The sequence below is a fragment of the Opisthocomus hoazin genome, chromosome 6 (genome assembly GCF_030867145.1).
Source record: "Opisthocomus hoazin isolate bOpiHoa1 chromosome 6, bOpiHoa1.hap1, whole genome shotgun sequence".
Classification (NCBI taxonomy): Eukaryota; Metazoa; Chordata; class Aves; order Opisthocomiformes; family Opisthocomidae; genus Opisthocomus; species Opisthocomus hoazin.
The window spans coordinates 12,627,488-12,650,867 of NC_134419.1; the positions used below are offsets into that span (position 1 = coordinate 12,627,488).

General features: G+C 41.1%; 1 protein-coding gene across 8 annotated transcripts in view; it reads right to left on the bottom strand.

Annotated features, from left to right (window-relative positions):
* The window catches only part of ST3GAL3 (ST3 beta-galactoside alpha-2,3-sialyltransferase 3), a 194,609-nt gene that overhangs the window by 123,252 nt on the left and 47,977 nt on the right, over nucleotides 1–23,380 (bottom strand). For all 8 annotated transcript variants that reach the window (XM_075424678.1, XM_075424674.1, XM_075424671.1 and 5 more), the window contains 2 exons: nucleotides 23,028–23,070; nucleotides 6–98 (listed from right to left, as the gene is read on the bottom strand). In XM_075424678.1, coding sequence (XP_075280793.1) covers nucleotides 6–98; nucleotides 23,028–23,070 — 136 coding nt within the window. The remainder of the gene's footprint in view (nucleotides 1–5; nucleotides 99–23,027; nucleotides 23,071–23,380) is intronic.

Sequence of the window (23,380 nt, forward strand, 5' to 3'; positions counted from 1 at the left end):
CTTACTTTGGGAAGATGACAGTCATGAGCGCTGATGCATACCCAGGCTTGCACACTCCTTCAGAGAAATTTGCATACTTTGATGCCAGTTCTGGAGGCCTGTGAAAAAAATAAGCAGAGTCAGGACTCTCCTGGCTATGAACTGGCCTTTGCAATCATCCAAGTTATTTTTTTTCCTTATAGCTTTTCTGAAAAACACCTGTGAGGAATACTAGCAAACACAGATAGGCATTTATTTGTTGCAATATAGCATCACAGGAGAATAAGAAACAAAGGATAGGGTTAACGATATCTGAAATACCACTAAACCACTAGTTTTTGCTGAAAGACTTTCATACCTAGGAAGGTAAAGCTCATGGAAGAAAAATATCAAGATACCATTTTAGCCTTAAACCTTTCAAAATGAAGGAAACATAAACACCACTTTGGCTATTTTTCTAAAGTATTATCAAAGTTAGAATCATAGAGACGTACTATTTAGAGTATTATTTAGAAGATACCTTTCAAGCATTTGAAACAAACTGCCAAGCAGTTCTGACAGACTATCATCAAGAGATGCAATGTTTCCAGTATTTGGAGCAGGTGACACACTGCTGTTCTGTTGGGATGTGTCTTAATTCAGCTTGCCTAGTGATTTCGGGGCCAAATTCAAAATATTAGGGTTTTTTTCATTTAGTTTTTGTACAGAAATAAGATTGGCAACTCAAGAAAAGATATGTAAGTCCAGTACATACTTTTACCATAGATCTACCAAGTGATCTGGTAAAAACATTCAATTTTCTTTGTGTCCCTGTTCATCACCTGGAAAATTTTTACATTCATCCATTTCACGAAAACATTGCAACGGTTAACTCACTTGTGCTTTCTAAGTAACATTAGATACCTTAATGTCAGTTGTGGTATGAGAACTATTAATATTCCTTCCTCCAAAAAATGCATTTACAGCTACATGCTCCACATTCAGTGGAAGCTGCAAGTGTTAACTACTACAAAGAGGCGATTGATAACGTGGTATTTGCTACACCGGTTTGTTAGCAGTAGGCTAGTAATGAAAGGTTTGTTCCTATAGGTCAACAGGAGGAGTCAAATGAAGATGACAGTACAGATCCACAGAGCAGATCCACAAAAATAATTTTTGAAGAGCCCATTATTATCACAACCAGGATTTATTCTCCAGGCATCACCAAAATACACATCACCAATACCACTTAACTAGCAAAATACTGCTAAATGCAATGAGCATGGATTCAGAGTTTCAAGCGAGTGGACCCCTGAGCTGAAGACGAGGTCCTGGGGTGACTGTGAGCAGTGGTGCAAACAGAACTCCAGCTGACAAAATGACGTATCTGAGTGACAGTAACTCCATGCTGAACTGTTAGTAACTATCCTTGTACTGGTTCTGGGGTCACTTCCCAGGAGACCACTAGGCCAGTTCCAACTGTGTGATCAATAGATGGACAGTTAATTTTACAATTAGCTACATACAGTACAAAACCTCCTAAATCTATAGTTTGTAAAGAATTAAATCTATTTCTGGGAAATAAAAATGTAACCTTCAACACCTGGAAAAGGAAATAAACTGGAGAAAATAAAAAGTCACTGTAAGCATTTAATTCCTTAAGATTTGCAGCTGAAAAGCACCAGAAAAGCTTAAGACCATGGACCTGATTCTAATTCTGCCACAGATTTCCTGCACAGTTTTGGTCAAAACATGTAATATTTTACTATCACAATTCCTCATCGATAGGATGGCAGAACAATACATTTGACTATTTACACTGTCAATTATTTACAGCAAAGTTTAGATTTCTCTAAATATATCGACATGGAAAGATAGATACAGGTTTAACATCATCTAGCACAACCCAAATGCAGAAGTTCAGTTTCCACAGGTGATATTACAATACATATCTCTAAATGAGAGAGATGAGAAAGCATGTAAGAAGTGAGCACCTAGAAGTTTGAATTCCGATGACTTTCACTGAATGATTTGTGTTCTGACTCCATCCAGAATCTCTTTGGAAAACAGAAGGTTTTAATGGTGTGGAAATAAACCCCCTTCTGACACAGTCAAAAGGGACAGCGGGGCGTACAGATCACAGCTGGCTGCAGCATTTCAGATATGAAGAAATGTGGGAAATCTTCATCTTTATCAAGCAAACTTCAGTGTTGCTGCAGTTTTATTGTTTAAGCAACACACAGAAGCCCCTAATACCAAAATCTTCAAAAATAAGTAGAAAGCAAGTGGAATTTATCTGTAGCCACCATGGTAGTGAGTCACTGCTGGCAAACTTGTATAACCATTTCAACAGCAGGCCTTTCTCAAATGACCTCAGTGGTCACACAAAGTATCTTGTGCCACAAACACAGTCATTTTTCTCTCTTCTGATTTAATGGCGCTTTCATTATCAAATTAAAATGTCACTCAGATGCCCATCGTGGTGTTTCTGCAGACGAAGGCTGAAACCCTGATACATTTGAGTTGCATGGAATGCCAGGCAGTGCCGCATACTGACAGCGAAGCTGTCAGTTACACAACCCACAAAGATACTCCGAGCTGCTGAAGCCCGAGGGGCCGAGCTGTTAACATTTCTTGGATGTGATGAAGTTCATGATCCAGAGTGCCAGAGGCAGAACAATTCTCGTAAGCCAATTGTAGCTGCCATCTCGTATCATTCAACATTCACTCATCTCCTTTCTTCTAGCCACATATTGAGCCAACAGGCTACATAAAACTGGAAATGGGCGCACTGCATTTTAAATCCATCTAGGAACACATTTTATTTGTTCGATTTCTTCAGATTACACACTACACACTGTCATTGTCAGCATGCTCATAATGATAAGCCTACATTAGGTGTAACTCAAAGCAAAACAGCCTTGCTGTCTCCCATTCTGCTACCTCATGAAACTATCCAAGCTAACATCATTTTAGATATATAAATTCGCTTTGTGGTTTTTTTTTCCCTGCAAGAGTCACAGATCTCGCAGAGATTGCTCTTCCATAAATCAGACTGCAAAACATCCCATATGAAGCGTCCTATAGAGAACTACACATTTTTCAAACAAATCCAGCTTTGTAAAATCACACTGCTGTTGGCAGGTACACAGTTCTGTAACAAAAATGTGTGCAGAACTGAAGTGCATGAATAAGCATCTCCTTCATATCTGATGACAATTTTTTTTACACTGCTGCATGTATTGCTACTTCTTTAATTATGGTTCTTATTTCCAAATGGAAGAAGCACTATTACTAAAAGTACATTCTGCAAAGGCTGCCTTTACCAAAACACAGCACTACAACAGCTTATGTTTGATTCTCGTTTTATAATCCTCAATGCTGTTTACAACAGATGGGTCAAGAACTATGCACCAAACCAAACAATATTACTTACTTAGTGCTTTACTACTCAACAGCTTCATCTCACTAGCTGCCTTACTGTGCCTGGAATCCAAGGATCACAAGGAAAGCTGCTGCAGTAAGCCAGCCAGGGCTATCATGACTGTTATGGCACAAGGATGCAAATCTCCTCTACACCTTCCAGGTCCAACCACATCTATTCCAGCTCCTGATTCTCATGCTCCTAGCTACACTGAAAGCATCAGTTGGGTTGAGGTAGTTACAGAGCTGGTGGAGACAGCAGAAAGGATATAACTAGATGACACCACAGAACCTTAAATTTTGCTCAGATTTTGTGCAGAAAAAACCCAGTAAGATAATAAATTTATGCAGAATAAATGAGTGAAACAATTCATAGTCAGTAACTGTAAACATCTGCAGTTTATAAACAAGTGCCTGCATGAGGGTGAAGTTAAAGGGAAATAATTGGCTTATTCCACTAAAAAGAAAATGCATTCTTGCTTTTTTTTTTCTCCTGACTTTTCTCCTACAAGACTAGCACACATCCTGAATTCTTAAGATTTTCTGTGCTTCTCTACACTGTTATGCAGACATCAATCTTAACAAAATTTCACAACTTGTGTAAGTTAAAAATCCAGCTGCTTTCAGAGGATTTAGAAAAAATAGCAACATTTTTCCTTCTGCTTGCATTTGGCAGATTTGTCTCTTCTTTTAATCTCAAATATGAAAACGTCACCATGGTTAAATCCTTCATCATGTCTTGATCAGGGACAATATGTCATCCTCATAGGACTGGAATCTAAATCCATTTAAGAAAAAGAAATTAGTAATACAAACTCAGTGTTTGGACTACTTAAAAAAACATCCGCAACTAAGCTCACGTAATTGAATATTACAAAATCTACTTTACGAGACAGACTTTGCCTCTTTGCCTTCCAGATGGAATTTAAATTGTGGATTGTAAAAACTGAAAACCTTCATCTGCCTGAGATCATCTTATCTGAGGACTGATTTCTCTTGCTGTTACTCTTGCACACAATATGTGTACTGGTACATTTCTGAAAGAAGGAAAAGGAGTTTTTTGGCAATGTGCTCTCTAGGTTGACCTTTGGCCTTGGGGTTTCTTTTGTCCAAAATAACCTGAGTCTTACACCTATTAAGCAGATCTACAAAGTGTATGTCATGATACCTGAAGAATGTACAGGAGACGTGGTAAGAATGTGAGATAAAGGGCACGTAAAACACAACGGTTATTATGAACTAATAATGAAATAATATTACCAAGTAATTTGGCAGATCACTTGATCAAAGCAGTTAATGCTAAGACCCCATATCTACACTACATGAGATTCAGGGCATTTTACTCTAGACAGGATTCCCGTCAGGTTCCCAGGGCCAGATATATCGATCGCATACATAGCTCAATGCTGGCCAAAAGGCTAAGTTTTAGTTTGGACCCTTGTATCCCCAGTTGAATATTTTTGCATTTGGCAAACTCCTAGAATAAAGCTTTCAGTTTTGTTTCCCCAAAATATGTCCAGGGCTACATTTCAAAATCAGGCTGTGAACTCAGCTTACAGTAGGATACAATGATGACATTTGCTTCAAAACTGTGGGACTGCTCCAAACAAGACACTAAAAAACTGCAGTGGCTGGGGTGCAAATTTGTTTATATTTCAATTAATATCAAGGAGTCACAGATCTTCGAATGGTTTTTGTTTTGTGTATCACTTAGAGTCTAATAAATAGACAGCTTCCAGTCCTCAATATGTTTTTTCATAATATCTCATACCCTTACGAAGTAACATATCCCATTTGAGAGGAAAACCCCTGAAAACAAAACCATAAACCAACCCCCCCTTCCCAACTGGCAAGGACTTCTCTTAAAGAGATGAAGAGAAAGTAAGTGCTCCATCAATTCTCCCCTTCATTACAGACTGTCAGCCTCACAGCAGTTACTGCCAGCTCACTTCAAGGCATGCGAAGGCACCTTTAGCAGGTCTGGTGATGCAGCTTGCATTCTCCTTCAGTTACTGCAGCTGAGTCAGAGAAAGAGAAGTCATTAACAACAGCAGCAGCTTTCACTTATATAGTAGTCAATTCCCATGCACAGTAACAGCAGGGGACTGAAAAATGTATTTGCATATCTGACTTTTTTAAGTAAATATACTGGAGTCATGCATCCAGCTCTGGAGCCCCTCAGCACGGGAAAGACAGGAACCTGTTGGAGCAGGGCCAGAAGAGGCCACAAAAATGATCCAAGGGCTGGAGCACCTCTCCTGTGAGGAAAGGCTGAGAGAGTTGGGGCTGTTCAGCCTGGAGAAGAGAAGGCTCCATCGAGACCTTATTGTGGCCTTCCAGTAATTAAAGGGGGATTGTAAGAAAGATGAGGACAAACTTTTTAGCAGGGTCTGTTGTGATAGGACAAAGGGTAAAGGTATTAAACTAAAAGAGGGCAGATTTAGACTGGGTATAAGGAAGAAGTTTTTTACAATGAAGGCAGTGAAACACTGGAATGGGTTGCACAGGGAGATGGTCAATGCTCCATCCCTGGAAACATTCAAGGTCAGGTTGGATGGGGCTCTGAGCAACCTGATCTAGTGGTAGATGTCCCTGCTCATTGTAGGGGGGCTGGACAAGATAACCTTTAAAGGTCCCTTCCAACCCAAACTATTCTATGATTCTAAATGACATGATTATTATATCACTTTGACAGGCAGAACCTACAAGACACTATGGAAAGAAGATGAGCTGATGAACCTTCCCCTTGGTATGTGGCTGGAGCTCCACGTTCAACAGGAGCATAGCACGGTTTAGGAAACACTGAGACAAAACTTTAAGGAACTCTGATTATAGCTCAGTTAGAAGTTTCCAAACTTTGGTTGAAAGAATTACACGGCCTGATCATGTGATATCTGCAATTTTTCTAGTTCCAGCTAAGGAAAAATTAAACAAACCAAAGAAAGGAATGAGGAGATAGAAAGAAGAGCAAAAGCAGAATGCTCACACTGAGAGAGACAGGAAATGCATCTATCACACTATAGCCAGCTAAATAGATCTAAATATTTTCAAATGTTACTTTGGTATGTAAGCAAATTCCTCACGGAGGCTGGGTGACTGAATAGAAGGAGAGATGGCCCAAATCCCTCTTTCTGAAAAGATACGATGCACGCTAAAAAAAATGCCCCGTTCTACTTCTCCACTGAGATTTGTGGCGTCTTGTGAAATTAATTTCTTAACAGCGAAGATAATCAACACATATTTTTATTTATTTATTTGGACTACTCAAGAACACCAGCTGAAGAAGATTAGGTTATATTAAACTGGCCCAGGAAAACAAAGTTTTAAAGGCATTCCACCAAAACCCATGACCCACCTCCATAGCCCTGAATGAAGATGCGACGTGAAGTCAAAGCTACCCTGTGGAAATGCATGCCAGGCAGAGGGGCACTGAAAGCTGACAACCACTGGCAATGCCGTTCACCCTTTCTGAAATGTCATCTCTGCACAAACACACTGAAGAGGTTTCCAGCCACAAAAAAGGCACCAGGATCCTACTTCCTTACTAAATTCCATTCCTGGTCTTTCACATACTGGGGGGGGGGGGGTGTGTGTGTGGAGTGCCAGAAGGATGACAGAGATAAACAAAAAGAACCAACCAGACATTTCCATCTTGGAATTAGACAGCGGAAGGAATTTCAGATTAGTCTCAGCAGTGCTAAATGCATAAACGTCTTATGAAATACCGCCATAAATGACCTGTGCATCAAAAAGAACTGTACCATTGTGCCGTCTCTTCTATTCCACTGAATGCAACACCCCTGCCTGTAGCTCCTCAGTCAATAATCTTTTATCAACTCCTAAAAAAGTGTTGGGATCCTTGTGGACAATAGAATCAGAAGTTGTCAAGCCAGAAAGTTTTTATTTGTTTGTTTTAAATAAGTAAATAAAGAAACTAAATGCTGAGTTTATAAAACCAGATTCAAAGGCTATAGACAAAAAAAAAAAATTCAAGAAAAGCCCATGCTATTTTTTGTATGTGACCTCATGCTGCACACTCCTCCTAGAACTAAGCAACTGCCTGATCTTCCCATCTCCTTTGTTATGTATAAGTCTTCCTCTTTTTAAAAAAATTGTTTCGGTTACATCTTCCCTTTAAGACTAGTAGAACAGAGAAAAAGCAGAATTGTGTTCAAATAGACACAGATAGGGAGTAAAGAAAACAGTCCATTTGAGGGTTTGTTTGTGTCTTTAAAGAAACATGGAAAGGAGAAAACAACTGGCTGAAATACCAATCATTAGACTAAACAAAAAGCATGAAATACAGAAATTTTATTTTCACAGATGGCAGCTGTTTACCAAAGAAAGGAAAAAAAACAACCCACAACCACAAAACATGAAGATGACCATCATTCTAGTTTTACAGATAAGAGACAAGGATGACCTAATGGAAGACAGTCACTTATTTAGAGAGGGGATGTGTTAGGACTCACTTGGTGAATAAAAACCCCCTCAGCAGTTAATTGGGATTCCTACCTGAACTGCTTTCTGAAAGAACTGTCTAAAGAATGTCTAAATAAACTCTATTTTCCCAAAAGTCAGAAATGATGGTGCTCCCTAATATCAGAACATGTAAAAGTTAACTTGCAAAAAGTAAATGCTGCAATTATCTAAATACCTCCCAAAACTCACTGTTAGCACAGTGGCCATTAAAAGTGAGCCAACTAAGTCTGATGGGAAATAAAACGCTCACCTGTCACATCCATTTTCAGCCAAATGAAGGAATGCAAGAAGATAAATTGAAATGTCACAATTTTGTTGCTGTAACCCTTAAAGTCTTCATCACCAACCCTCATCTGTTACATCTGCAAACAGCCAAAGCTTCCTTTGGATGGGGAACAGTGTTCTTCTATTTGTAGTATAATGAATCCAGCAGCGTAGGTCCAGGAGAGACAGAATCACAGCATGGTAGGGGTTGGAAGGGACCTCTGTGGGTCATCTAGTCCAACCCCCCTGCCGAAGCAGGGTCACCTACAGCAGGCCGCACAGGACCTTGTCCAGGTGGGTCTTGAATATCTCCAGAGAAGGAGATTTCACAGCCTCTCTGGGCAGCGTGTTCCAGTGCTCCGTCACCCTCAGAGGGAAGAAGTTCTTCCTCATGTTCAGCTGGAACTTCCTATGCTGCAGTTTGTGCCCATTGCCCCTTGTCCTGTCACTGGCACCACTGAAAAGAGTCTGACCACATCCTCCTGACACCCACCCTGAAGATATTTATCAGCCTTCTGTTCTTCAGGCTAAACAAGCCCAGCTCCCTCAGCTTTTCCTCGTAGGAGAGACGCTCCAGACCCCTCATCATCCTCGTAGCCCTCCGCTGGTCCCTCTCCCAGGCCTGGGATTCCTGAGGGCCTGCCTTGGCACTGAAGACTGAAGCAAAGAAGGCATTCAGTAACTCTGTCTTCTCTGTATCCTCTGTCACTAGAACACCCACCACGTTTAGCAGCGGCCCCACATTATCCCTAGTCTTCCGTTTGCTACTGACGTACTTCACAGAATCACAGCATGGTAGGGGTTGGAAGGGACCTCTGTGGGTCATCTAGTCCAACCCCCCTGCCGAAGCAGAGTCGCCTACAGCAGGCTGCACAGGACCTTGTCCAGGTGGGTCTTGAATATCTCCAGAGAAGGAGACTCCGCAACCTCCCTGGGCAGCCTGTGCCAGGGCTCCATCACCCCCAGAGTGAAGAATTTCTTCCTCATGTTCAGATGGAACTTCCTGTGCTTCAGTTTGTGCCCATTGCACCTTGTCCTGTCACTGGCACCACTGAAGAGTCTGGCCCCATCCTCCTGACACCCACCCTTCAGATATTTATAAAGTCCCCTCTCAGCCTTCTCTTCTTCAGGCTGAACAAGCCCAGCTCCCTCAGCTTCTCCTCGTAGGAGAGATGCTCCAGTCCCCTCATCATCCTTGTAGCTCTCCGCTGGACTCTCTCCAGAAGCTCCTCATCTTTCTTGAACGGGGGAGCCCAGAACTGTACTCCAGATGAGGCCTCACTAGGGCAGTGTAGAGGGGAAGGAGAACCTCCCTCGACCTGCTGGCCACACTCCTCCTAATGCTCCCCAAGAACCTGTAGCTTTCTTGGCAGCCAGGGCACACTGCTGGCTCATGGTCAACCTGTCATCCACCAGGACACCCAGGTCCCTCTCCACAGAGCTGCTATCCAGCAGGTCCGCCCCAAGCCTGTTCTGATGCATGGGGTTGTTCCTCCCCAGCTGCAAGACCCTGCACTTGCCCTTGTTGAACTTCATCAGGTTCCTCTCTGCCCAACTCTCCAGCCTGTCCAGGTGTCGCTGAATGGCAGCACAGCCTTCTGCTGTATCTACCACTCCTCCCAGTTTCATGTCATCAGCAAACTTGCTGAGGGTACATTCTAACTCTTCATCCAGGTCGTTGATGAAGTTAAACAAGGCTGGGCCCAGTACTGACCCCTGGGGGACACCACTAGATACCAGCCTCCAACTAGACTCAGCGCCGCTGATGACAATCCTCTGAGTTCTGCCATTCAGACAGTTCCCAATCCACCTCACCAACCACTCATCCAGCCCACACTTCCTGAGCTTGAAGAAGCCCTTCTTGTTGTCCTTGACATCCCTTGCCAGATTCAATTCCAGGTGGGCCTTGGCCTTCCTCGTCACATCCCTGCACGCTCTGACCACATTCCTGTACTCTTTGCAAATGGCCTGTCCCTCTTTCCACATTCCATGGACTTTCCTCTTCCACCTGAGCTCTGCTAGAAGCTCCTTGCTCATCCATGCAGGTCTCCTGCCTCCTTTTCTACATTTCTTTCTCAGGGGGATGCACCACCCCTGAGCATGGAGGAATTGATGTTTAAACAGCGACCAGAACTCTTGGACCCCCCTGCCTTCAAGAGCCCTGAACCATGTGACAAATAAGTGCTAAAGAGATGTGAATAAATAATTCAACCCAATCAGAATCCAGGTATCCCGTGTTCAGACTAGGCGGAATCGGTACCTCTGAAACAAAGATACTCCCCGAAAGCCTACAGCTGTCGGAAAAAAAGATCAACTAAGAATTCCTGAAGCATCACAGCCAAAATTACAGTTTGAAGTCTGTGGATACTATAGTTTAGTAGATTTGAATGTCAGAATCTAGTGCTTAGCAGTTTTAAATGCCAAATGAGAAAATCTGTTACACTAAGGTTTTAATCACCAAAATTCTTCTCAGAAATGTAGCTCATTTCATTGCAAAACACAGCCAGGCTATGGAACACTTCATTTCAGAGAAACTCACAGTGTTAAGCTGATAAGAGAGCACATCAGCACAGCAGAATGCTATGGAAAAGATCAACAGTGATTTATTATTCACTATTCCCCATATCATCACATCAACCAAAATGATCCTAAAGGCACTACAACACTGACAGAATGAAGCTCTTCTTTCCTGTAACATGCAGGTAATTGGTAGATTTCTTTACATCAGTATGTTACAGAAGCCAGATATATAGATGGGATCAAAAGCTATTAAGAGGTCTAACAGCATCCCCAACTCGGGAATACCAAACCTTCTTCTCCTTGGAGGCTGAAGAGCGACACTGAAGCAAGGATCACTTCACACTGGTGTATTTTTCTCCTTCCCTAAACAATTCTAGCGAGCACCTTGAGAAAAGACATAAGGGCAGGTGAATCTTTGGTCTGGTCGTTTTTATTTTCCCGCAAAGAAAAGCAGATCTGTTTCACAGGTAACTGGCAGAGACCAAACCTTAGAGGAGTAAATCCCACCTGGAAAAAGCTCTTGGCTACCTGACAGCAAATCTTTAACAAGGACTTCTTCCCTCTGAGGGTGACGGAGCACTGGAACAGGCTACCCAGGGAGGTTGTGGAGTCTCCTTCTCTGGAGATATTCAAGACCCGCCTGGACAAGGTCCTGTGCAGCCTGCTGTAGGTGACCCTGCTTCGGCAGGGGGGTTGGACTAGATGACCCACAGAGGTCCCTTCCAACCCCTACTATTCTGTGATTCTGTGACAGTTCACAACACCCTCCCTTTTCAGTTTCTTCGGTAACTTCGGATGGGTAAGGGTAATAACGGTTGCCCTTTAAATTTCTCTTTGGAAGATCTGGACAGCCTGGGAAGGAATAACAACTTAACTCCTCTTAACCAAAGAAAAAGAAGACTCTGCATATGGCAAGGACTTTAATAACTTCCCGCCCCTGACTGAACTGACATCGAGAGGAAAAAACTATCGGTCAATGAACAAACTGCTTTAGATGGTACATAGAGGTGACCTCACAACTGAGTAATGGGGTTTAACAATAGTTTTACAAAATGCTGTATATAGCCATAAGGCTCTGAATTTTTCTCTCTTCTTTCTGAAGTAGTAGTCCAAAAAAAACTGTCTTCACTGACCTATATCAGAGACAGATGTCATGAATTCAGACAGACATCAATTAATCTAATAAGTACCACACTGAATTCTTAAGAAGAGGAAGGCTACATATTGGAAGGAAAATGATTCCTCCATAAACCTTACTGTAAATATAGAAGGTAACTCTGACCTGGAGCAACCCTTGCAAACACTGTGACTAAACATGCCCTCACAAAACTAACAAAAATCCAAACTGCTTTATGGTAAATAATTAAGAATAGCCAGAACTCTTCACAGTAAGAACAGCTGCAGAGCCACCCAGATTAAAAACCCCTCCTGTTTACTCCATACATTGTTCTACTGAATGCTCTGCTAAGATAACTTTTATTTCTTCCACTTCAAAGACCATCTGCTTGTCCAAAAAGGCCATTCAACCAACATCCAAACTGCCATGTGTAACTATGATGAGTCAGAGATTAAAGTTTATCTTAAAGAATTGTGAACAGCCCAATTAATCAGACTTCCCTTCACCTTGTATCACCCTCAACTTCACTGAAGATCAGTCCTACATCAGAAGGAGGTTATTCCTGGCTCTCCAAGAGAGTCTATGCTGAAGTGGTTTTCTAAGATGTTTGCTGTACAGGCTAAAGGAGAGCTCCAAGGCCGAGCACTGAAAGAGGGTTCATTTTTCAGCAGGACAGATCCTATCCTCTCATTCTTGCTAATTCATCAAAATAGCAACACTTCACAAAACCACCGGAGCCTGAGTTCTGTAATGATAAACCACAGCTTTGAAGCCTGTACAGATCAGAGTCCCTGACTCTGTCAAAGTACCCAACCACCTTCGGGGATTTCTGCCTTCAGTGATGTAAAAAAAAAAAAAAAGGGTCACTAAAAGAGGGTGAAAAGGAGCAGGAGGAAGGCACTCAGCATTTTGCAGCTGTATAGGACACTGCTCACATTTTTGAGGTCTTCAAGATTAGCCCTTTTAAACAGCCAGGGGGAAGATATTTCTAAGTAGAAATTAAAAGGTCTGAAATCAAACAGAAGCAGCCAAACACATTCAATATGCAACTAAAAATCATTTTGTTTGTTGGCTTTTCAGTTTATCCTTCTTTAACGAGCTGGAACAGATTGCATGGCAGACAAGGAAGAAACAGCATGTGCACGCTCTGTCGGTTTTATGTCCCTCCCTTTGTGGTCCTGATTCTCGCTGCTCAAAGCAGGACAGGGGCTGCAGCGCGTGGCAGGAGTAGCATTTCTGTCTGTTTACGTTTCTGCTGAGAAGCACATGGCTTCTGTGTAACATGAGAGTACAAAGTATTTCATAAAAGTTAATGTTTAATTGTTCGGTTTTCTCAAAAGCAGCTAGAGAAAACCTCATCTGAGCCTCACAATTCAATTCAAACATCCATAACCTCAAAAACATCTTACAGCAACAACTGCTACACTACTCCCTCCCTCACATGGCACATCAGACGCAGCTGTAAGCAACCTTCCCGCTGCAAAGTAGCCTTCATCATGTTTTGTTCACTGCAATGAGCAACACACAACACCAACTCTCCCACCAGCCCTTGTCAGCTCTGGGGTCCTTTTAGAGTACTTTTCCAATGTAGATTTGTCAAGGATGCCACCAGCAATTTCATGCTTCCTTGGGGAAAAAGTGTATTCTTCAGTCCTTCTTGTCCTTCACCCCTAGAAGGACTTTAAACCACAACACCCTTCTCTAAATTGAAGAAATATGGATTTGAGGAGTGGACTGATGAATTGAGGAGTGGATGAGGAATTGGTTGGATGGTCGTATCCAGAGGGTAGTGGTCAATGGCTCAATGTCTAGATGGAGATAGGTGGCAAGTGATGTTCCTCAGTGCTCCGTATTGGGACCAGCACTCTTTAATAACTTCACCAGTAACACAGACAGTGGGTTTGAGTGCACCTTCAGCAACTTCACAGATGACACCAAGCTGAGCGGTGCAGTCGACATGCCCAATGGACGGGATGCCATCCAGAGGGACCTGGACAGGATCAAGAAGCAGACCCATGTGAACCTCACGAGGTTCAACAAGACCAAGTACAGGGTCCTGCACCTGGGTTGGGGCAACGTCTGGTATCAATACAGGCTGGGGGATGAAGGGATTGAGAGCAGCCCTGCGAGAAGGACTTGGGGGTACTGACGGATGAAAAGCTGGATGTGAGCTCACAATGTACGGTCGCAGCCCAGAAAGCCAACCATACCCTGGGCTGCATCCCTAGCAGCATGGCCAGCAAGTCAAGGGAGGGGATTCTGCCCCTTTACTCTGCTCTGGTGAGACCTCACCGGGAGTCCTGTGTCCAGCTCTGGAGCCCTCAGCACGGGAAAGACAAGGACCTGTTGGAGCAGGGCCAGAAGAGGCCACAAAAATGATCCAAGGGCTGGAACATCTCTCCTGTGAGGAAAGGCTGAGAGATTTGGGGCTGTTCAGCCTGGAGATGAGAAGGGTCTGGGGAGACCTTGTTGTGGCCTTCCAGTACTTAAAGGGGGCTTATAAGAAAGACGGGGACAAACTTTAACATGGCTTGTTGTGATAAGACAAGGGGTAATGGTTTTAAACTAAAAGAGAGTAGATTTAGACTGGACATCAGGAAAAAAATTTTTTTACAATGAGGGTGGTGAAACACTGGCATAGGTTGCCCAGGGAGGTGGGTCAATGCCCCGTCTCTGGAAACATTCAAGGTCAGGTTGGACAGGGCTCTGAGCAACCTGATCTAGTGGTAGATGTCCCTGCTCATTGCAGGGGGGTTGGGCAAGATGACCTTTAAAGGTCCCTTCCAACCCAAACTCCATGATTTTATGATTTTTACAAAGTAAGACTTATAGTCAGTTTTCCAGTCATAACACTTGGAACAGAACAGCAAAATACACCTCTGGATTATATTCAACGGGGTTCTATCAGTGTCTCTCGCCTAGAGTTCCTCTAGCCTATTAACTCTGTAGAGACTGAAAGGATCATGGTTTCACAGCATGTCACTACCTGGCAGGTCACCGTCCTCTCTTCTGCTAGGAAATTCTTCTCAAGCACAATACTAAGGCATCCTGCTCTCTTTCAGCCTAAATGAAATATTGTTTTCTTACCTAGTAGATTATAGTCACAGCTGTTAGAAGTATGTCTTGGTTTTACTGTCCTTCCCCAGCACACAAGAAATTTGTCTGTGTCTGTTCCACCAAACTCTTCCCTCCCTTGATGACCTACTACATATTCTTAAAATTTATGTATGGCATTCTTAACACATGCAGATAGCAAAGCTTTGACGTATCTGGTCACATTACAGGAATGCAGAAGACAAATTTAGAGGCAGATTGAATAAAGTAAGCCATCCCTTCCCATACATCCCATTTACAAAACCTTTTCACAGCAAGCTACTACCTCATATAAATGAAGAGCTGACAACTAAGCTGTGTCTAGACACCATAGCAAGAGTGTTCCTCAGAGTAAGTGACATGCTTCAGAGGCAGGCTTGATTAACAGCATAATGTTCCCTTGCTGGAATACACAATACACTTGATTCCCATTATACCGTCATATGGGGATTCTCTAAAATATTTCCAAAGGGTAACAAAAGGGAAGTGGATTTCTCATTGGAGGTGGAACAGCACTGGCCTGCAAGCAGGGAGCTATGTCAAACCAGGCCGGTGTAGAAGAGTTGATGCTTGGTGATCATGTACATGCCTCTGGGATTGCCAACAGAGGCAACTTGTGCATCAGTTTAAGCTCCGTAATGCTTTGATTCAGGACAGGCAGCAACAAGTCACCTGTTCCCACAATGTGTGCTGGTACTTTGTTCATTACGACCAACATCAAGAATACAATGATGAACGCCAGTGTTCTAACATAAATCGATATCAAAACCCATGATCCTACAGAACATCTAGTCCTTGCAGTAAACTGTATAGCCAATTAAAATTAGAATGAGACTAATTCCTTTAATGGTCTTAATGCAGTATTTCTAACCTCTTTAACTGACATTTTGGGAATGATCTATGCTTAGATAGCCCAATCCATTCAACTTTCCCAAGTTATTCAGAGAGTAAGGTGGTCTTTGCAGGAGGATATTCAGTAACTAGAAACTTAACAAGTTTACCAGTGCAGAAGCTGGCCAAAACTAACACAATTTGTCTCTAAGTTTTAGAACAGTTTTCTGAAGGAAGAACATGAAATGTGGCTTTTTATACGCTCTTCTCCCAAGAGGATAAAGCAACAGGAGGGCCCCATGTCATTTATGAGCTTACAGATAATCCCTGAATTGGGGTTTGCTACTACAGTAAATTTACCATTTTATGAATGCAACAACTGTAAAAATTTTTGCTCAAGCAACAGTTAATATAAACTTGTAAAGTTAACTAGTTGTAACCATATCCACCCCAGGAAAACAAACATATAATTAGGTTAATGCTACTGTGGTGAAGAACTACAAACAAGGTAAGTGTTCCACCTTACAGATGTGGAGGGGAAAAAAAGAACGGAACCTTTTCTTCATAGGCTTCCCAGTTTTCATAGAACTAGTCTGGCTGGGTAAAAGAACACAAAATATGCAAATCCAGTCCAAAGAGGAACATATCAAGAAAATAAATCAATCTCACGCATACCAGGCACCTTCATGGACATCCACTTGAAGAACAGGCCCATCTAACAAAAATGCTTCCTATTCAATAGGCACCCTAATTGGAACTATATGTATTACTTTTTTTTTTTGGCCATTATGTTATTGTTCTCAGAATCAAAAATGGGCTGAAAAGCTTACGAGTCATTCCTTTTTGCTTTTAAAGTATCTGTAGATCAACTTTCTGCCAAGAATATGGAGAACCCCTAGCATTTGAAGATTTATTAATAATCTCTAGCAGTCCAAGAAGTCCTCAGCTACTTCTTTAGAAATTCTTTCAATAATGTTGTCCAGACATATCAGTTCTAAAGCACATAAACTTAGGTATCTGCTGCTTGAATTTTTGTTGTTGATATTAAGGAAAGCACTTTTTTGTCTTGTCCAAACAGAACAAAACTCCATGTATTTACTGCACACTTCTACCTTTTCTATCAATGCATTATTACTGTTTTCTCTTACACTCTCAGTAAAACGGTTTTTCCATGAACATTTCTTTCTTATGAAACTGAACTTGTTGGGGCAAACAGTATAAAACTGCTCTAAACAATGCCCAGCCCTTCATATTTTTTGCTTTACATTCTTTTCCCACATGGTTTGGTTCATAATTACTTCCAGCTTCAGGAAACTGGTCCTTTTAAAAGCACCAAACTTAAGTTTTTGACTTTGTTTGCACTTAACAAATCAAGCAATTAATCAGTTCTAAGTAGCCAGTAATTCTGAGTTCCACAGTCTTTATCTTCTTCATTGGCTGAGGTTGTGTCTAACACAGGAATCTCAAAGTTAGATAATGGACGTTCACATGAGAAATCCTTATGAGAATTCCAAAGGATCAAAATTGGAAAAAAAATATGAAATGAGCTAAGAGCAGCAACACAAAAAAATGGGGATGGCAGTTACATCCCACCCAAATGCAGGAGGTTTGATGGACGAACAACAAACAGCCCAGTAATTGAATCGCTGTGAATAGCTAGGATTCATTTTCTTAAATATTTGAAGTGCTCAAACAATTAGTACAGACTGGAAGAGATTACGTAGAAGAACATGAATTAAAAGTCAAAGAAAAATCTGAAGGGAAAGAGAAATAAACAACCAACTACCAGGAAAACACCAATGTGGTAAAGTATGCTAAGCCTTGAAATAATCTTTCAGAAAAAGCATCAGGATGCTCTTGCTTGTGATGGTCTGAATTCCTCCATTTAGTCCATGAGACACACTCTTGCTCCTGCCTAGGCAGGACAGGAGATCATTGGGACTCCTTGCTTCTCTTCTTTTTTCGCCCTCAGGATTGCAGGAACATAAAAAGACAAATGGGAAGGGAAACAGGGCACAAAGAAACCCCACAGCAGCAGGCACGGGGCAAGTCCAGCATTCCAACACATTTATTGCTTATTTTTACAGTGCTTAATGGCAAAGTACCACACATAGACACAAACAGTTTCAAAGCAATCTCCCACACCAGAAACAAAACGAGGGGAAGGGGCTATGTTTCAGTTGTTCATTATTAAAGCTCTGAAATAAAGAAATTTCAATAAACAGAAGTAACTCAATCTGTGTGCTTCCCTAGCCCAAACTCCCTCCATTTTTATGGTCTTTTCAAAGTCTAGATCAAGTTTCGTTTGAGTTTGCAGGGTGAAGGTTGTTATTTCTGGCTTTCCCTACCCCCACCCCCAATTTCTTTAGTTATTCTTTTTGAAGTGAAGTTTGAAATTATCATGAATATTCAAAAAATCTTTGTTGCGCCTCCCAAATCTACTCTATAATATTGGAAAAGCATGTAAACACACAGTATCACAAAACATTTAGCAAAGCACAGAAGCCACTGGAAGAAATATTCTTCCTTTTAATTAAGTACTGCCTGAAAATTCCCAAAGTTACACAATATAAAATATATACCACATATCATATAAATATAGTATATTAACTATGTTAGCATTATGTTATTGTGGTCAACCATACTGATCTCATAGGCAATTTCTCTAACTGAGGTAGCAATTTTTTTGCCTGTTTCTGCCTTTAAAAAAAAATTTACTTTCTCTCTCAAGTTAACACATTATAATACCCACTGTCTTTTTGTTTAAGTGAAGAATGATTCCAGTAAGCTCAAGCATATCGTCTAATACTTGCAAAACTTTGAGGGAGTGGTTCTTCCCCAGGTAAAGTCAAACCCTGGGACACTTCCTCCATCATTCATCCGACGAGATTTTAACATCCAAGGTTTTGAGCCGACTATGGTAGCAGGTGAGAAGATCCACTGCCACCCAAGAGGGGCTTTTTCCGGCTGTTGTTCAGAAGCATCAAATTGCCTATTTAACTGCTAAAGCATCTTTAAAAATAGCTTTTGAAGGACCAGTTAGAAATGAAGACCGAAGTAGCAGTCCCTAGCTTCCATCTCACTGAGCAAACGGCATGCTGGCAGAGTATGGAAAGCTGGTGTAGAAGCATGAGGGTGACCAACACAAGGGAAGAGCCCCAAAATCACACTGATTATTACAAAAAAGGAGCTTTTCACATGTGCAAGACAAGTCAATCTACATTTGTAACATGCCAAGGCATAGCAAAGTCATCATTAAGGTAAACCAAGCATTCAGAGATAGGAAGTGACAGAACAAAGAATGACCATGCAACCTTCAGCTGGGCCCACTAAATGTGCATTAGGATATCACCTATAATTAACTGCACGATCATATGCTGATCCTCCTGCAGAAATAAAATTTAATTCAATCCAAACATACATTCTGCTCAGAGAATGAGTCAATATTTGAAATGAATGAGATTTGTGTTTCTAGGACCTGGCCAGCCTCAAGGAACTACTACAATATAAATATTTAATAATAATAAAAGCATGCAACCCTTTGCCAAGCAGATGTTAGAAAGCGACTGCAAATCTTGGCATTTGGTGGCACCTAGTAATCCATCGGCTGAGTCACTAATGTGATTGATGGCCTTAAGTTATTCAGGAACTATTGGCCCCTCCAAGAATTAAGACATGCGAATTGTATCGCATTTTTTGTATAAGTACTTACCCTCTACACAACCAGTCAATGTTGGATTTTATTCTCAAAGGTTTAAAAATGGTATGTGGCTCTGCTGATTGGAAAACCCCTTTACCTGGGAGAAACTGATGAAACTGGCCTGCTTCTGTACTTTGGTTATATTTTGTTTTGATATTCTAATTTTGGTAATGATGTTACAGTTGGTACAACTTGCAACAGATATTTTTCACTAATCTGGTCCTGAAGAGCCTTAGGTCTTGTTTTGATTAAGAAAACAATTAATTCATGAACTATGTTGCCTATAGATGTCCTCAGCTTTCCATTCATCCTGTATTTCATTAACAGTCCCTACCTGGATACCATGCTGCTTTTTAAACAGCTAAAAGACTTCACAAAGAAGCGTTAGCCTAAGCACAGGCAGCAGAAAACAAGCATCTTCCTTCTTGGTATTTCCCTTTCTGATAAGCTCAGAGCAAGAAGATGTCTGGTCAGAACCAGACATTTCCATGAAGCATCCATGTGGTATCTTTAAAACTGGCCACCCCCTCCAGATGGGACTCCTGGCCATACCGGCCTCCCTAATGCTACAGTAAGGCATGCATCAGACATACAGTTCCCACAGAAAATACATCTCAAGCACAGATTTTCTTTCTAAAGTGAATAGATCTGGTTTCCTTCCCATTTCCATGAACTGGGAGAGAACCAGTGAACAGAATCTTTACATTAAGGCAACCACAGCCGAACATACTATACCTGAATAATATGCCCTGACACCTGCAGGGCAGAGGACAATAAAATAAATGAATAAATTAAAGATGCAAAGGCAAACGGACACATTACTATTTATTCATGTCAAATACGTTCCTTTGTAAAATTTAATTTAAAATGCAAGTCAGACCATTTAAGTTTTATTGCAGATCTACCTTTGTAGAAAGCGTTAGCCTCCAGGTCATTACTTTAAATTATATCAGCTAACACAGCCAGGAACAGATTTTGAACAAATGAAAGATTAAGGAAGAAAGAGAGAAAACTCATCGTTGCCCCAAGCACTTCAAGACACACAAGACTCTCACATGCTGTCAGTTACATGAACCCTATAAAGTTATAATCTGTGGCAAAATTCCACCAGAATGATTATATCACAACAACGGATGTAATTAATTTCTGCTAATAAAGTCATCAGTGCAGAATATATTACCCTTTTCAACTCTGAGCAACTTTTTTTAACCAGAAAGTGCTTCTACGACAGTACCATCTTGATTAAAGAGTCACATAAAGCATTTTTCACCACCAAGTTCCACTGAGTTCTCAGTCTGTACTTGAAAAAAAAAATCCTTATTTGGTACCCTGACCACACATGGTGAACTTGTGGAACAGCAGCAAATTCCTCTAGGCTGTCATCTATTTTTCCTTCAAAATTTATTTAGTGTGTTTTATGGTATTTTCAGCTTTTCTCTGGCTCCCTTTACTATTGAAGACAAAAATCAGCATAATTCAGGCTGGAAGGGAACACTGCAGGTCATCAGATCTCTTCTCCATCAGAGCAGGGTGAGCTTTACTTCCACAGAAGAAACACACATACAAACAACAATAACAAAAAACACAAATAAAAAACACCCCCAGCCTAACCCCAACAAAGGATAATTACAGTTTTAAAAAAATATGTAATTTTACCTATGTATAGTACTTGTTTTCTTTGCACCTTAACCTAGCCTCATAGTATTTATTTCAATCATGCTGATTTTATTACAAGCCTTTCTAGAAGCTAACTTTCTGGCTGATTTGCTTTGAAAGCAAACATGCACATTTAGAGCTCTATATAAATATTTTTTTTAAATAGTCAACAAAATTATTTCTTAATCAAAAATAATGGAAAGTTTTTATCATTGGGAGGTTTTAATAAAATTTTTAGGGGTTTTGGAAGCCCTCCAGCAGGTAGAAACTTCACTTGGCTTCATAATGAAGTATGAGAAGGAACAGGCCATATCTCAGAGAGCTGTAATCAAAGTAGGTAAGTCAGCAAAGAAGAGAAAAAATGATGTAATGGAGGCTTGAGGGGAAGGAAGACTTAACGGGACTTGCTAAAAGCAAGAACGACAAAAAGGACAGTGAACACAGAAGGACAAACAAGAAGAGCAAGACAGAAGTAGTGGTTTGGACGCTGGTATCCAAAGTTGGAATGCCAAAAGTGTGTGGACAGTCAATGGGCATGTTCAATACACCAAATGTTACAAAGTACACAAAGTAGTCTGGAAAAAAACCAAAAAGATCAGACTACCTAAAAACTTAAAAACCATTTTTCCCTTACCAACACCAAGATGTTCCTCCAAAGGTTACTTATCCGCTTCACAATTTTGGACTAATCTCTTTTCTTTGACTTCTACATTTATAAATTGAAGATAATGTATCATCTCATCCCACAGTGCTGTAAGGGTACCTACACTATTGTCTCTAAATCACAAGGATGTCCCAATACAGAAAATTTGATAAAGAAAATTGGTAACTGTGCAACCAGCATGGGTTCCAGACAGCATGCAACAAAAACTGCACAGAACGCTACACTGAATGAGACCAGGAAGAAACCTTGACCGGCCGTTCATGCAGTAATGCCATTCTTCCTGTACACTGAACGAGACAGAGCCTTTAGGGGGGGAGGGGGGAAACCAACCCACAAACAAAAAACCCCGATATTCCTTCTTTCTTATACGTGTTCTTCTACAGCACCTTTTTGCCAGACAAATTACTACAGTTGAGTTTATGTACCCAGCTTCTTCTGTAAAAGAAGCTATTACCTAGAGACTTTCATTTCCTGCAAACAACAGTTCCCAACACACTTATGAGGCTTTTATTTCATTATGGAAGCTCCCAAGCTGCTCAGAAAGACTAAACTCAAAACTTTAATGTTACACTCTACAGGTACAATGAAACTTTCTAAAACATTAAGAATGGGTTTTATATTAACATGATACATTGTCCAGAGGATGCATCCTCAAGTCGTTCAAAGCCACTGGATTGCTTCAGTACCTTTTTAAGTAGTGGAGGCAGAAGGTTTTTAGTAGTGTTTTTGCTCCCAGCACCAAAAGGCTGTTGACCTCCGAAACAGAGTCGCTAGTGACCCCTAGTGTTAATAAGTTCAGCCTCAATTTGACTGATTTATGGCAAAAAGCATGACGAGTATCATCCTTTGGCACTTTGTTGTTCTTCTGACATAGCAAGTGGTCACTGCCTTGTGTCGAGGTTCCTTCCACTCCAGTATACAAACCAAAACAGTGGTATCCATTTTTAAAGAAACAAGTGGAAAGGAAATATAAACTTCTAAGCATTCCAGTAAATCGCAGATTGACATTCCTCCTGCTTTCAAATGTTTAACACATTTTTCCTCATTTGGAAGATGAACTGTGGGCTCTCTAGAGCAGACTGACAGTCATGGCTTCAGGTGGACATTTATAGCCTCCTGATCAGTCATTAAGGAATTAATGACAGTGAACCACAATCCAAGCTGGCCAGTTGTAAGGAAAGAAGTCACAATTGCCAGGTTGCCGCAGGACTTGGCTGTCCCAGGTAGAAATGAGTGAGCCGACGGCCCAGGGGACATGAAAATTGCTTATAACAGAAATCCGTAACTACAGAAACAAAGAGACCTACTGTTCTACTTACAATTTTGAGTCCAGGTTCAGGAGAAAGCCCAGTTTGTCATATTCTGGAAAACAAAAGCAAGGGACACAATATCATAAAAACTGCAAGTGTCTCCTCCGCAAAAGGCACCAAAACCAAGCAGCAGCAACTCGTTATGGAAGGGCAGTAATTATTTCTAACTGAAAATAGCTATATTGTGATTTTCCAGTCACTAGCAGCTGTTATTACAGATTATTGTTACTTCAGGGTATTCCAAAATTAGTATTTCTGAATTTCCAGAAAATACTAAAGCAAGAGAATATGTGGGTAATCATTAACTTAGAAATCATTAGAATTAACCAAGATATCTGTAGTCATAAAAACAAAGCACTACT